This window comes from Dipodomys spectabilis, unplaced genomic scaffold (assembly GCF_019054845.1).
Source record: "Dipodomys spectabilis isolate Male_0828 unplaced genomic scaffold, ASM1905484v1 ptg000043l, whole genome shotgun sequence".
NCBI lineage: Eukaryota > Metazoa > Chordata > Mammalia > Rodentia > Heteromyidae > Dipodomys > Dipodomys spectabilis.
In genome coordinates, this window is record NW_024870720.1 from 28439417 (window position 1) to 28456546 (window position 17130).

Genomic DNA, 17130 nt, shown 5'->3' on the forward strand with positions numbered 1-17130 from the left:
AGCATGTAGAGGATGTCTTGATGTCTGACAAGGTCCTGGAAGCAATTTCCTATAATCCATGCTAGGGGTGTTAAGAGCATGGATATTGGAGCCCTATGTTCAAATCCTACCTGTTTCTTCTATTTAGGACCTTTGCAAGTCTCCTAACCTTGTGATGGCTTATCTTCACATCTGTAAAAAAATATTTTCTTTGGGGGATTATAATGCTCATTGTTGATCAAATGTTGACATTTTATTGCACATGATTGAGGGTTCAAATGGATACGGGCTCCCTACATTGTATCATATTCTTTGTGTATGTACTTCAGCCTAACACTTAATAAGTGCTGTTTTTAAGTGTATACTATTCACTCATTCTCTTATACACTTATTAACTCATTAATTCCTTAATCCAATTAATTTTATTGAGCACATCAGATGCACATGACATAATATGAAGTACAAGACATATATAAATGAATGTGATGGTTTTCTACCATTACTAACCATATTATTTAGAATTTAATTTTAAGCAATGTGTAAGTGTAATGAAATATCCAAACCATTTAAATCAAGGATGACATTTTTCTGATGAAAGTTTGTGATCTTGTATTATGCAAAAAGAACTTTAAAGTCAACACATTTTTTTCCCCTCAGAAATTGTTCTTAGTTCTCCACTGCTGTGGGACAAGTTACACAGTATAGCACAGTATAGCAAAGCCAGCGTTTCTTCTCTTTCTGAGGTTTAGGAGAAGTTCAGAATCTTTCTGAAAGCTGCAGTCAAGCTATTAGGGCCATGAAAGACTTGACCAAGGCTAAATGATTCACTTCCAAGATGGCCACTCATGTAGCAGTTTTCAGGAGGCTGCAGTTCCCGGCTAGCTTTTGCAAAAGATCTCAATACCTCATGGTTGAGTCCTCTCCTCAGCACTGCTCAGGCCTTGATGGCTAGCTTCCCCTGAATGAAGTGATCCCAAGCAGACAGCAAGGAGGAAGCCATGGGCACTTGTGTGATCTGATCTCCAAATCCACTTGCTCTCCCTTTTGCCTTTTCTATTTAGTAGAGGTGACTAATTGCTAAAGGAATAGACTTAAATGTGCATCATAAAGAAATGATAAGGGTGAGAGGTGGTACATATTAGTTAGCTTGATTTGTTTGTTCCACAATGTATACATCGATCACACTGAACCCCCTAAACATGTAATCCTTTCTTTTCAATTAATATAATGAAAAGGAATCTCAAGTCTAGCTCATCTAAAGGTGAGGGAGATTAAGTGCCATATTTTGAAAGGAAAAGTACCAAATTTTTATGGACATATATTCAACATCTCACAGAAGCGATGTGAATGAACATTTGAACCATGACGTTGTTGTTTTCCCTTGCATCTAGAATTCTGCTCTTGCATGTACTTGCTACTTTTTGTTGGTAATTTTGAATCACAACTTTTTATTTCCTGATTTAAAAACAACATATATTATTACATAACATTTACTAAATATAGAGATATTTAAAAAGTCTGAACCTTCCGTATTTCTAGGGAAGATAGAAAAGTTCCTTTTTGGTTTGTGAGTGTGTGTTAATGTATAAGTACATAATACAGATATGTCTAATGTACAATAAATTATGTTCTAGTATATATGCGTATATTCTTTATTTAGATATATAAGGATAATTTAGTTCTGCAATTAACTTACATATATAATTTTAAAAACAATATATCATTCTGTGAGTAGATTTTTAAATCACTTCTATATGAATATTTTAGGCTGTTTACTTTCTTTTGTGACAATAAATAATGGTATAATAAATAGCTGCAGAATATGTTTTCATAAGATCATATAAAATAAGGTTAGTACTAACATCTTGCAGAAACATTATATCCATTTGTGTTTACCAGTTGTTAGGGTACCTTCTTGTAATTTGTTGCTTTAATCATTTCTAATATACGTTTGGTTGTGTTGACATGACACAATTTTTATTGTCTCAACTCTAAACTGTGTTTGTTGCCTGCTGTTTCTTTAGCAGTCTGCACAATGCTATTTGGTGCCAGTAGAGGGTGCTGGAGATCCATCCATGCAGTCAATGTCTCCCTTCTGCTACCTATGGGTTGGCCAGGCAGGCTCCTGGTGGATGGGATTGTTTTTCCTCCACTACTTTGCCTATATTGGTTTCTCCTGTGCTAGGCTCCTGCCAGGTGCAGCTTTTTCCAGCATTCGCTCTCCCACTTGCCTCTTCAGCTTTCGAGTTGGGCAGTGGTTTTAGAGCCCAGAACCTGCCAGTCTTTAGCTCAAATCGCTGCTATCCGTGTCTTTCTCGTCTCACTGCACACTCACACAGAATGCTGGCCTTCTAGGGAAGCCTGTGCCGTGTCCTTAATCCTGTGCAGCTCTGAATGTGCCCCAGACCACGTGAAACACAGACTCTTACAGAAGAAGCCTCTTCAGCACCAAGTCCAACAGCCTCTGAATGAAGATAAGGTTATATCCCTCTCTGCTTTGTGCCCGTCTGTAGAAAAGCCTGCCTCCCTCTTGCACTTTCCAGAGTATGTTTGACAAATGGGGAACCACAGTGGCCTGGGTAGCCCGAGAACTGCCACCCATTGGGCTGCAGATTCACCTTCCCCTGCAGTTCGGAAACCCTCATTTCTTGTTTCTTGCGTTTAAGGGTCTCCTTTAGCTTTAGGAGGCTTCTACTTCCATCTCACTGTTGCTGTCCTAATAAAACTTAATAATATAACACATACTGCTTTCTCACGTTAAATTACTCCACTGTTTCTGATTACTCATGGAACACAAATTAATAAAGCCAGTTACAAGGTATTAACCACTACTGAGACAATTCTTTCATATACGTAGAAATTATGTGCATTTTCTCTAATGTGTATTTTTTGCACACCAGCTCTCCTTTTTTTCACAGTGAAGCCTTGGTACATTCCTTACACACTTACAAAGTAAGATTCATCTATTGTTATGTTTATGGAAGACATTTGATACTCCCTTATAATTTTTTATAAGTACTCTGAACTTTAATGATCACACTTGCCTTATTTTAATAAGATGAACTGATTTTCTTATTCATCAGTAGGAGGAGGATAAAGATGCAAGTCTGTGTTTTACTCAGTGAGAGATCTCTGAGGACTACAAAGGTCAAAGTTCACCTTTTCATGATATGGAGAAGTAAGATTTTTATCTTAAAAATGTTTCACGTTTTTAATATTGATAGCTAATCTTTTAGCTGGGTTTATTACATCTGCAGTTATTCCTTCCTTCTTTCAGGTCATGTGATCCAACAACTTCATACAAACTGAAGAAAAACGCAAATAGAAGCAGCACAGGGAATGGAAGAAAGTTACACCAAACTCCGTTTTAGTATAGAGTTCATAAATACAATTGCACAGTGTTTTGTCCAAATGGATTTAACAGACTTGGGAATACCTTGCAGAACAACAAGGGTGCAGAGAGGACCCAGGGCCGCACATCCTGCTTGGCACGGTGACAATAACTTTGTTCTATCCACCATAATCCTTCTGCAACAAACAAGTATCCATGACCAAGTCTGCTTTTAACCAGTGCAGTGCATTGAATCTCTGCATTGTATTTGTTTGCAAAAATAGAGAAAATGAATTCCACTAACCTTTCTTTCTTCCTTTTTTGTTTTTTTTTGCAGTACCTCAATTTGAATTCAGAGTCTGGTGCTTGCCAGGCAACAGCTCTATCACTGAGCCAGGCTCTGCCCATTTGTGTGTGTGTGTGTGTTGTTGTTGTTGTTTCTCAGTCCTGGGATTGAACTCAGGGCCTAGGCACTCTCCCTGAGTTCTTTTTGCTCAAGGCTAATGCTCTATCAGGTTGAGCCATTGTACTACTTCCAGTTTTCTGGTGGTTAATTGGAGATAAGAGACTAAGGGACTTTGCTGCCTGGGCTGGCTTTGAACCGTGATCCTCAGATGTCAGCCTCCTGAGCAGCTAGGATTACAGGCATATGTCACTAGTGCTGGTGTTGCGTTATTTTTTTTTTTTTTGTCGGTCGTGGGGCTTGAACTCTGGGCCTGGGCGCTGTCTCTCAGCTCTTCAGCTCAAGGCGAGCGCTCTACCACTTGAGCTACAGCGCCACTTCCGGTTTTCTAGTGGTTTATTGGAGATAGGAGTCTCACGGTCTCTCCTGCCCGGGCTGGCTTTGAACCGCGATCCTCAGATCTCAGCCTCCTGTGTAGCTAGGATTAAGGCGTGAGCCACCAGCGCCCGGCGGTGTTGCGTTATTTTTGAGATAGGATAGTGCTTTCTACCTAGTTGTGTGCCTGGCCATGATCTCCCTATTTTAGGCTTCCTCATGTAGCTAGAATAATAGACGTATCCTATCACACCCAGCTCTCAGTGGAGAAGGGGTCTTTTGAACTGTACTGTCTAGATTGACCTCCCAAGTATCTACGGTTACTGGTGTGCTCCAGTAACTTTAGAATTTGGATTTCTTAAGAGTCCAAAATGTTTTCCCTCCTTAAGGGCAGGTAGCTCAGACATTACCAAAAGTCAAAAGTCATATATCTATTTAAACATATTTCTAATTTTTATGTTGGAAATGCCAATAGGTCTAAAGAGGTGTGAGACACCATCTGTATAAGATGCTTGATGGTTTAAGAATGTGCTTCCCATTTATTTCAGAGCTAGAAGTTTTCCTTCTAGTCATTTATGAGTCTGTTGATATTTGGTTATCTTAAATTCTTTTTAGAGGAAATTTAAAACTGAATGAGACCAGAATTCAAGATTGCTACATACCAGATTTGCTACCCATATTTTACTGTAAGAGACATTTGGAATACACAGTATCCAAGCTTACTTACTTCAGTTACTGAAAGTCCACCAATCTCATTTTAGTCCAGCTGTGAACGCTAGGTAGTCGCCTTACTTCAGAGAGACACAGCTTTTCTAGCACTCAGTTCCTACAGATTAGATTCAAGGCTAGTGCATATTCCAATGCAAGTACAGACTTGATAAGTTCATCAAATGCATCTGTTGAAGTATTTTAGCCCTAGAGACTTGCTCTACTAAACCGTTGTCTCTGTTTTTACTATCTGTTTACTTTGTAGACATCTCAGTATAATGGCTTTTTCAGTATTGAATCTGAAAATAAGAGGGGGAAAAATATTAAACATTGGACATGCTTTGTACATTGAACTTATTAAAGGTCTGCTTATGCAAGGAGATACTCTCGACTTACTTCATAATTGTCCTTTGAATCTCTCTTTTCTCTTCTTCCTTTAGTCTTTGAAGAATGGATTCCAAGAGAGAAAAATGGAAGTTAATGTACTGAGCCACCTGAGGAAGAGAAAACAAACAGAAAAGCAGAGCATTGATGTGAGAAGGGCTGAGCCATGAGGGGAAACGCAAAGACAGATGGAGGGTGAAGCTGGCCGTACATCGCTGCTGATTTCTTCTGCATCTTTGTCCATGAGGAAAAGACGAGCATTGTTTTTGGAAGGCCCTTGTAGGAGTCTCTGCAAGAGTGGAATATCTGTCTTCTTTAGCCGTCTCTGCTCTACAAATAAATGAAAACCAACAACGTAAGAAATTGCATCCTAGAGAAATAAGAAGGAAGATTCTGGCTTTGATACCCAGCAGCCTTCTCCCCAACTCCCCCTAAAAAAACCCACAAAAACCAACTTTCCCTTTCTCCTAACCTTCCTACTTTTTAAAATGTTTTGTACGTTTTTTATTGCAAAAATGCTGCACATGGTAATAAGTACATTTCCTATTGAGCATTGTTGCCTCTTTCTTTGTTTTCCCCCATCATCCCTCCTTTCCCACCTCTACAGCTACACCCCTAACCTCCTACCCCCACCAAAGTTGTAAAGTTTGTTTTCAACATAGTGTGTTGTACATCTCATTGTTACAGTGGGTCAGCCTGTATCCCCATTTAAGCATTTTGTTTTTTCCCTTCCCCTCCCTGAATTAGAGAAGTGTATATACAAGATGCAGGGCACTAGTATCAAATACAGTGAAAACAGATCTTAACCCGAGGGGGAGAAACATACAAAGAAACAAAAAAAATTACATTTTTTTTTGACAGAATGAAGTAAATGGATCTTCTGTCTTCTTCGTGGGCAGAAATGAACACACTGGATTTAGGGACACAGAGTGATCAAGCTTTCTTACCTCCTGTTGCAAAAATAATGTAAAGAGCAAAATCTTGAGGACTGTTCTCAATCTGTCAATGGAAAGAACGAACAACATGATTGCTAGTTTGCAGATGATGTTTTCTATGCTGGTCAGGCCCGAATCACGTACCTCTGTCTTCACTTCCCCCTTTGACTTGCAGAAACAGAAATTTTCTTTGTCCCCCCACCCCCCCCCAGGAACCATGTGGTGTCTCAGGCATAGCTGGATTTATCAGCTCCTAGTTCTTTTTTCAGAAGGGCTTATTCATGTGGCTACTGTTAAATATCGTTAAAGATACTTATAGTTCACTTTAGTGATGAAGATTACCTTAAATTTTTGTAGGAGCTGCTTTATTACTTCTTCAGTTCTCATGCTACTGTTGATCCTGACCTTTGTTTCTGATCCAAAGGCTGGGGTGAAAATTGACGTCTAGAGAAAGAAAAGGGCGTGTAAAGTTACATTCAATGAATGATAATCAATATCTTCAACATGACGACAGCAGGATTTATAATTCCTGAAAGTGAATGTATTATTCCAAAAAATCAAAGAATCCTCATTAAATGTAAATCATTAATATATATGTATATATATAAAACAAAACTGGAGATTCTTTATAAATATTATCTAGCTTAATTCTCATACTAAGTAAGCAAAATGAATGCTAAATCGTATGAAATAAATGATATGCATTTAAATTTTTTTAAAAATGAGACAATATCCGGTGGAGACTCAGAGGGTGCTAATTAGTGGTATATCATATGACACTCATTTTGGAGAAAAAACAATGGTATATGTGCCTGAGCAAAAAAAAGAGGCCAAAGATTACTTAAGTAGCAGAAAGTAAGAATGCCAGAAGATGGATATTTAAGGATATGAAAGACTTGCTTCCTTGGGTTTCATTCATATATGAAATCTCCAAGTGCTCCAATACTCGATGGAAATGTGAAAGGTGCAGATGTGGAGATGGGTAGCTTTGGGGTGGCTCACTGGAATGTTAGATGAATCCTGAACAGGAAGATCAGTAAACAAGCATTGCTCATCTCTCTCTCTCTCTCTCTCTCTCTCTCTCTCTCTTTATATATCCCATATGTATGCAATTTACACATATTCACACATATATATTGCATACTTATATGTATGTATATGCACACATACACAGGTATGTATGTATGCACTTATAAATATGTATAATTCCTCTCTTTCTATACATACATAAAGATATATATGCACATAGCATTTGTGAGGGTATAAACTCTGGATATGTGAACATGTATCTTGGGAAGACATACAGAGGAGTCTGGGACAAAGCTGTCAGTGTGAGAAAATACAGTATTTGTTGACCTTTTAGACATGGATGCATTACTCTGATCCAAATGAGTTTCTGCAGCCCTGAGAAGTCTTATGTAATCCTGCACTGAGAGGTGGTGAGGTATGCTGAACATGTGTTTGATGCTGTTTATATAAAGACATGTCATGGAGAATAAGAGCAGCGCTAGATTAGAGTTCAGAAGATCTGGATTCTAATGTGAACTGACTACAGCTCTATCAACTCAGCAGCTTCAGCCTTCCTGGACTTCATTTATTAGATAACAGAGAAGAGCCAGGAGTTGTCAAGAAAACTTCTAAAATGCCAATATGCAATGGATTTGAAACCATGTTTTCAGAATTATAATTTAAAATTACATGGTTCTATTCATTGTGCTGGCCACAACTCACAACAGATATGATTATGAAATCACAGTTGCTGCGTGGATAGAAATATCTCCCAGGTGGAGTTACACTGATCAAAACTTAGCCCAAGAAATCACAATCTGAGCCTTTAATATGGGTAGTATCCATATTTTGCTAATATTTGTACTTCATGATTAAAATGCATTTTATAAAGCTCATCAACTTTAGAAACCTATAAACTGAAATTCTTAGATGTCCACTACTCACTGATAGAATGTGTTCATTTTTGCTTTTTGTTTTGTTTTTGTAGCTGTAAAATTACAGTGGGAAGCCAAGTGTCGGTAGCTCATCACTGTAATCCTAGCTACTCAGGAGGCTGAGATCTGAGGATTGTGGTTCAAAGCCAGCCCAGGCAAGAAAGTCCATGAGACTCTTCTCTCCAACAAACCACTCAGAAAAACGGAAGTGGCGCTGTGGCTCACGTGGTAGAGCACTAGCCTTGAGCTGAAGAGCTGAGGGACAGCGTCCAGGCCCAGAGTACAAGCTCCATGACTGACAAAACAAACAAACAAACCAAAAAAAACCCCCAAAACAGTGGGAGACATTAATGTGGAATATCTGAAATCTCACTTGATTGCTTTGAATTGACACCTGACAGCTAAAGTAAACTGACGTTTTTGCCTATGTGCTGGGATCAGTGTTCAGTGCTTCGCTCAGCTCATTTCTTCTAAGCCCAGGTACAGCCTTGTCAAGTAGGAGGTGGAGTGACTTTGTGATTGTGCTCAGCAAGAATGTGAATCAGGTGGTCAGGAGTGCTGGGTGGCTAATTTCTTTCTCAGAACCAATGATCCATTCAGGAGCCACTCATTTGGAGCAGTGTGTGCTTTCCTTCTTGAAAACGAACCAGCCCACAAATGATGATATAGAGCATCATTTCTGAAGACAAGCAGCAGCCAGGCTCATTGATGGCTGAATATCTAGGAGGACTGTCAATGGTACTGCATATTATCCTCCAGGATCCAAGAGGAGATTCTTCAACTAGAAAAAAAACAATCTAGTTTGGAAAAAGAATTGTGAAGGGAAATTTATTCCTGCTGGGCTCCAAAATCATGGTACTCATGTGCATAAGTTGACTCCTGGGCTCAGTGATGGGTGGAGCTTATTCATCACACTTGTTAATCATTTGGGTTCTGGCATCAGACAAATCTGGGTTCAAGTGCAGGATTACTGCTGAAAAACATTGTGATCTGAGAAAAATTGCTAAACTTCTATGAACCTCAAATCAGATATTAAAAAAGAGAAAAATAATGAGTAATCAACTCATAGATAGTTTGTAGTGATTCGTGGAATCATTCACTAAAATTCTAGGGGCTAGGCATGACGTAATCCAAGTTACATGGGAGGCAGCGGCAGGAGGATCATTAGTTTGAGGGTGATCTGGGCAAAAAATGTAAGACCCTGTCTGAAAAGTAAATGAGAGGGCTGAGGTCATGGCTCCCGTGATAGCGTACTTGCTCAGCAAGCATAACATCCTGAGTTCAAACTGTAGTACTGCAACCAATAATCCCATTGAAAGTAAGGCATGCGGGGCTGAGAGTTGAAGGGCTATGGGTTCAAAGCCAGCCTAGGCTGGATAGCAAGTTTCAAGCTAGTATGGACTATACAATAAGAATCCCTTTCAGAAGAAAAAAAATTTAACAAACCTATTTTAAACATGGCTTACTACCGAGCGTATCGGGAGTCACTGATAAATGTCAGGCTTGTTAGTAACATTATTGTTGTTGTTGTTGTTGTTATTACTGTTTTTAATTGTAAGCTGAATTGAGTGGTATCATTAGTACAGCAGATGACATTCCTCTAAGCCACAGAATGGAATGGTAACTCACTTCATGGTTATAGAAGTGTCCGTTAATGGAGGCTCTCTGGTTCTGTCTGTCTTTTCTGTCCATCATTGGAAGCCTGGCCCTTCTTCCCACTAGGGCTGCTTCACTCATGGTTCTATATAGCAAAGGGGATCTCGGTTCCTCTTCTGTATATGGCTTCAAAGTGCTGCTGTGACAAGATAAATAGTCTAGGAAGAATAAAGATGATAAACTCATGTGATTCAGCTGCCTCTCTTCTTGCATTCTAAGTAGACTGGTATGTTGTCCTACAGTTTATGAATATTGCTATGTCCTGATGGTTTTAAAACCTTATAGTCTACGGTGTGTCTCTACATTTACTTACTAAATGTTGTCTGGGGTTGCTCAGACAGTCAATTCTGCCAGTGAATTTTGTCTCAAAGGACATGACCACAGTGGTTGCATATCAGGGATTGGACCATTCTTTTGATTTTAATTTGCTAGGGGGAGTAAGTTACATAAAGTTTCAGAATGTTGGAGCTGGAAGTAACTTGGTATTTTAGCAACGTGATCTCATACAGGTATGGGGAAAGTACTGAGTAATAAACTGATTTTAACGTTGTGCTTATGTGAGAGAATCAGGTCTGGATCCTTGTTTCATTTGGTTCCAGGTTTACTGGATCTTTCCTAAGGTGAACATTGGGCCTTTGTTTCTTTACAGAACTATAAAAGGACTCTTCAGAAGGCATTTCATGGTATAGAGCCTTAACATTTTTTGTTTCTAACTTCTTTTGGGGGGGTCATGGGCCTTGAACTCAGAGTCTGAGTGCTGTCCCTGAACTCTTTTACTTAAGGCTAGCACTCTATCACTTTAAACCTTGGCACCACTTCCAGTTTTCTGGTGGTAACTTGGAGATAAGAGTCTCATGGACTTTCTAGCCGTGGCCGGCTCTGAATCATGATCCCCAGTCCCCTGAGTCAACAGGATTACAGGTGTGAGCCAATAGCACCTGGCTTGTTTCTAGCTTTTATAAAAGCAAAAGTAGTAATATGCTTTGGACTAGTGCCTACCAGGAATGTATCTTAGAGATGGTCTACTTTATGTTCTTTTCAGAGTGTCAGGTGTGATTACACGATCATCCTAAAGTGCTGGACTGTCCTGGCATCTTTTGTGTGCACAGAATGTCCACATGGAAAAAGATGTAGCTACATGCATTCCTACCACAATGAAGAATATTCAGAACTTCCACTTGCATCTTCTCTAATTCCTCAACTAAGCCTGTTCTTACATAAATGGGGCTACCTGAGTTTTCACTTGGGAATTTAAAATGATTTCTTACTGTAATTAGAATACCATCAGGCAGGAACTAGTTCATTTTTATTTTCTGCCCTGGTATTTACATAGAAATAGGGTTTTATGTTATCTTTGGTGCTAAGCTATTTAAATTCCTTTGCATCAAATGGATATTCTCAAGGAATAATTGGAAAGATCTATATATAAAACAAGATGTCAAGATCGCAGTTTGCCTCAGAGCTCTGCATATGAGGTTTACATTTTAAAAAGTTATTATTAACTAATATGATCAATTTCTATAAAGATGTGGGATTAAGTCTGAGGGTTTGATTTAACAAATGAAACTAATGATAATCTTACATGATTCCTGATCACTGGGGTAAATATTGGACAATTTTATGAGCCAAACTTTATTCAAATAATTAGCTCTATCTAATGGGATGAAGCAAAGTGACTAGCTTAAAACCAACATACTTTTAAGTAGCAAAGTAAAATAGTTAATGATTACACGAGCACTGTAAAGACTTAAGTTCCTCTGCTCCTTGGAAAGATTTTAGGAAGTATGCAAATACAACAGGAGTTTCTTGAATCACTGCATATAGGAGGCAAACATTTAGTAGTCATATTTCACATTGATTAAAAAAATAAGTCTCCATATTAACAAGAGTTTGATACTGACCTTCAAGGGAATTCTTCGTTCCAGACACAGGAATCTGAGTCTTGTCCAGCTCACTAATGTGATATAGGTCATCAAATTCTCCCCAGCGTGTCATTCTCCTAAAAAGTAATGAACCTTTCAAGTGAGGTCAATTTGCACTGAGGCCTATGATCATTTTCAGATTCACAATAGCAATTGAGAAGTTGTGGATCACTATAGGTAGATAAAAAAGCTAAACTTATAAAATTTTGAGATATTACCAAAATTAGTCCTGCCAGAGTGGTCACCCTGTGTTGTAAATACATCCATACTTTTTATTGAAGCATATTTGGCATATTAGTAAAATAATTCAGTTATGTTCTGCAACCTACGTTATACAGACACAGTGAAAGTATATGCAAATAGAATTGGTAGAGATTAATATAATTCATTGTTATTAAGAAATCTCACGAAGTTGCTGAGAGTGTAGAAAGCATTTATTCCACCAATATATACTGAAAATCTACTGTAGTAAAGTATTATTATGTAAAGTTGCTCTAAAGTAATAAAATATAAAACTATCTTTAAGGTCTTGACTACTATGAGACAAAAATTTACAAAAGAAGAAAATGCACAAACCATTTTACTAGAAAGTTATGACTTTATGTTTTAATAAATTAATGTTCAAAGCATTGTAATTCCCAGGTTGAATAAAACATTGTTTTAGCAGGCTAACATTTTTATTTTATATAATCTGTCTGTAAACAGTTACTTAACCTTTTCTGCCCTCATCAACAACAGGAGAATCACAGTAATATGAGGTAGAATAATATTATTGAAAGGATTAAATGAATGTATTTGAATAAATTTTTGAAACAGTGCCCTAAATAGTACTTGACATATATCCAAAAATATCATCATAATCATGGTCACTGACAACTTCATCATCATCATCATCATTGCCAATATTCAACTGTATTTGTTTTATAATTAGTCAGGTGATCCAAGGCATTCTTGGACCTCTTTGATAAAGGGTCACCATTATTTTTGGGGAATAGTCTTAGTCCCAGTGTCTCTTCCATAAAATCTATTGTATTGTGTCCTAAAATATTTACTTCTAGGGAAATTCTGATATTAACCCTATCAGATATTACTGGTAGAAAAAAAGCATTAATATTAGTGGTAAGTAAAGATGAAAGTAAACAATCTTTCTCTCAATCTTTGAATTCTTTTGAGGTTTTCTATAGCTAGTCTATTGTTTGATAATGACAACAGTTGAAGGAAGCAAATCACATGATCTAACATATTTCTTAAAAAAATTTCCAACAAGTTCTACTATTCAGAATTGCAAGCCAAATAAATTTCATAGTTCAATAACATATGTAGTAACTTAAACAAAGAATGATTTAATAACATAAATAATTTAATAACAAATCAAAGCAGAATGCCTCAGATCCCAACTAATAATCTAATAATTCTTATTTTGTATAAAATGATGTATTTCTTGCAATGTATAGCAGACTAGTAATCAGATTAGGCCAGATTTAATTAGCAGAAAGAGGGTTTGAAATAGAAAAAGACAAGGCCAATGAAAAACAGAAACTAATCAGACAAAACGGCTTGATAATGTTTCATATGGGTGAAATATGAGAATTACCACAAATGCCAGATGACTGATAGACAGCATAAAATCTTGATGAGTGACAAGCTTGACAGCTGTCTCTCGCACTACCTTACAGTTTAGTACTAACACACAAACCTGAGGCTCAGCCATGGCTGAATAATTCAGTATTTGGCCTTTTTATCTCCCTACCATCTACAGCTAAAGAAAATTATAACTCTGGGTTGTGTAGTTGAGGGTGACTCTGTACAGCCATACAAATGACTAAGTCTAAGGGCAGTTATGTAGAGTTTTCAAGAGAGGAACCGTACTATCTAGTACAGTGAAGTTTAATTTGCCCAAACACGGGACTGTGTGTGTTGCTCTGACCAAACTTCAGGATGTAGATCGTTTGCAAATTTAATCTCTAAATGGGATGTAAAATATAATGGACATAGACATTTGATAAACAAATAGAATACAGTCATTTCCATAGTCAAACTATAAGGAAAAACAAAGCCAAATAAAACATGGTTGATGTTATTCAAATGCATACCTGTCCAGTTTCAACTCTTTACCTCATTTTGCCTCGGCTTACCCCAAATATGCAAATGTTGATTTTTGGTAGATATTACCATGAAATAATGCAAGCAAAAATAACCTCAACGAAGCTATTATTTTTTTAATAAAAAATTTCCAAGAACACTTAGCCAAATATAGAGATCAAAGTACCTACCACCTGCAAAATAATTTTATAAATCACAAGGGGTCAAAACTCAAACGAAGTGATTTACTTTGAAGTGTCTATCATTCTCATTCAGCGGCTACTTCCTCTATATGACTAGTTTCTCACATAATTAAAACAAACTAGCATGACAAGTATGCAACATCTCCATCTGTCACTGAATGTTCACCCACTGGAGATATTACATTCTGTGCTTGCCCAAGAGCAGAGATGATAATTCCTGTCCACAGCTGTCAATGTAGGAAAAGAAACATACGACAGATTTTAGACTGAGGAAAGATTTTAGACTGTAGTCAATCCCTTGACACAATTTCGTTGAGTCACTTGAAGGGAGATGAGCAGAATGAGAGTGACACAGAATAGTACCTAAGTTTGGCAGTGTACTCCATTAGAGAACCAGAAGCCAAGGAAAAGCCATTCCAGATTATAGTGCCCTTTCCTGCCTGATACTCACTTAGCTCTTACCAAGAACCAAATGCTACCTTGCTCTTGTGTGGGAGTGTGTGAAGAGTGGGGTATTTTCCTGTGAATTCTTAACTCCCCATATAAAAGCTTGAGACACTGCAAGAGTGTCCTTCTTGCAACCTAGTAAGTTTTGTCACTGTGACAAGGAGGAAGCAGATGTCATTTTTCTACTTAATTTCCAATTGCTTACTTCTTGGCAATGTTTTGATAAACATGAAAAATGTAAACCATTTCTATACCATGTGTGCCATTAGGCTATTATTTTATAATCCGCTGCACTACATGAGGGGACATCAAAATTATCTTGTCTTGAAACTCATACAAATTTTCAGGATTGCTGGAGGCAATTTTTTGAATTTAAGAAATCAAAATAGATCTTGGGGTAGCCATTAAAGTAATGAGAATTGGGCACTGGTGGTTCATACCTATAATCCTAGTTATTCAGGAGGCGGCTACCTGAGGATCAAAGTTCAAAGGCAGCCTTACAGCTTGGGCAGACAAATCAACTGGAAGTGTGTCTTAAGTGTCAGAGCACCAGCCATGGGCAAAAAGAAAGAAAGGAAAAAAAAGTGAATGAAAGGAAGAGGTCCCAAGAATCAAGTCCCAGTACCAGAAAAAGATAAATAATGATGGTTTGACATCTCCTTGATATCCGAAAGACTCCATACTTCACTAAGGTTCCATGAATCAAAAGCTAAAATAGAAGGAGCTGGCTTCTCAAAGGAAATTGGCCCTGAATTCTTAGGTAATATGAAGTATGAGAGCTAATTTTGTGAATTCTTAGGCAGTTGTATTTTTTTTAAGTTGAGTTTAATCACTCCTTTAAGTGCTACTCCTTAGATGATCAAGTGGTAGAACCTTAAGCAAAAAAATCTGAGAGCACCCTGGCCCTGAGTTCAAGCCCTAGTACTGACTAAATACATAAAGAAAGCAGAGAGAGTCCTTTGTTCCAAGGAGAGTAAAAGTTAAAATTTTATCCCCAGCATTTTGAAAATCAGGTCAGGGCTAACCAAATCTTCCGCCTTTACATTTTGCCTTTTTAAAGAAGTAAAGTACGTTTCAAGGAGAAAGCTAAACAGCAGAAGGTCTGAAAAGCACAGACTCCAGAGCCCATGGTATGAAGGTCCAGTTTGGTTTTCGCTCATGGTAGCTAAGGATCCTACATCCAGACCTAAACTTACCTCACAGAGCCCTGGTTTCTAAACTCTGAATTCATGGAGTTACTGTAGCATCATAGGAGGCTGAGCTTTATGTGGAGGCCTAAGCTCTCAAAAGTGATAGACAGACCACGTGTGAACTTAAAATCATGAAGGATAGCTTACCCATTGCTGGAAAAGGCATCTGGTGGCTTTGACATGGTAAAACAAGAGATTTGCTTGTCATCCTGTATTTTCAGCTGTATGGGCCGTTTGATGCCCCAAGAAATGTCTAGCATTCCTTCAACAATGACATCCCCGTCTTCAGTCTAAGGAAGAAACCAATAATTCCCACAATTGTTTTGTATTATTTATAGAAGGCAAATGCTTTCACTGAAGATGAGCAAGTTAGGACACAAGAAATCTTAACGGGGTTCACAACATTTTCAGAGAGGATTGTGTGGATTTTCAATTTTTTACGGTTCTATTTTAAAATATGATTGCTATATACAGCAAAGTAAGTCAGAATAGCAACAGCATATCCATCAGAGAGTGTAATATGTTAAACTACTTTCTAAAATGGTTGGGGATTAAGTGGGATTTGAATGTTTTGATTCTGTTTAATTCAGAATTAAAGCAGATTTAAACATTGTACTGAATTAGACATTTGAATTGCTTGCCCTCTGGTCACTCATCTCTAGCATCTGCTCACTCATCTCTAAACTCACAAAGTTATGCTAAGGAAGGGAAAGAGTGCATGTGGAAATACTATAAAGTGCACAACATATAAATGATACTTGTGAAAATCAATAGCATTTGAAGAATTCATTTTAAGTTAGAAATAGTATAACAAAAAGGAAACTACTGTATCATACAACAAAAAATGAAATGAAATATGGTATCTAAATATATATTGATAAATATATTCCCATAGAAGTTATTTTCCAATCTAGGTTTTCTTTTCTTTTCTTTTTTCTTTTTTTGTCAGTCGTGGGGCTTGAACTCTGGGCTTGGGCACTGTCCCTCAGCTCTTCAGCTTAAGGCTAGTGCTCTACAACCTGAGCTACAACACCACTTCCGGTTTTCTGGTGGTTTATTGGACATAAGAGTTTCACAGACTTTCTTGCCTGGGCTGGCTTTGAACTGTGATCCTCAGATCTCAGCCTCCTGAGTAGCTAGGATTACAGGTGTGATCCACCGGCACCCGGCTTGTTTTCTTTTATATATGTAAATAACTTATTGTTAAATTAGTGTACTTTTGTTATCTATAACTATTTTGTTAAATATAACTATATATGATTTCATACATATATATACATATATATGTATAAAACAAAGCAAAGCCACAAACCATCATCCAATGACACAAAACCCATTATTAATCTGACTTTGACAACACTGACCCTTTGCTTCTTTGAAAATACACATGAAAACTGCAAACTCTAGAATAAGACTGCTTTGTGTTGAATATCTGGCTGTTCCACTTCCTAGCTGAGTGGTCTTGGGAAGGTTGCTGACCACCTTTCAGCCTGGGCTTCCTCTTCTTATAAGCTTACATTGCAATAATTCTTAGTTCATATGACCTGACATCCAATAAGTGTTCAGGAAACA

The 17130-nt window shown here is 37.7% G+C and overlaps 1 protein-coding gene across 1 annotated transcript in view; it reads right to left on the bottom strand.

Moving 5' to 3' along the window:
• Positions 1–377: 377 nt before the first annotated feature.
• The window catches only part of Rassf6 (Ras association domain family member 6), a 42108-nt gene continuing 25355 nt past the window's right edge, over positions 378–17130 (bottom strand). The window contains exons 4-12 of the mRNA XM_042678468.1: positions 15706–15848; positions 11616–11713; positions 9688–9872; positions 6458–6559; positions 6128–6179; positions 5392–5510; positions 5193–5290; positions 4816–5095; positions 378–3507 (exon numbers count right to left, since the gene is read on the bottom strand). Of these exons, the coding sequence (XP_042534402.1) occupies positions 5020–5095; positions 5193–5290; positions 5392–5510; positions 6128–6179; positions 6458–6559; positions 9688–9872; positions 11616–11713; positions 15706–15848 (873 nt within the window). The 3' untranslated portion in view covers positions 378–3507; positions 4816–5019. The remainder of the gene's footprint in view (positions 3508–4815; positions 5096–5192; positions 5291–5391; positions 5511–6127; positions 6180–6457; positions 6560–9687; positions 9873–11615; positions 11714–15705; positions 15849–17130) is intronic.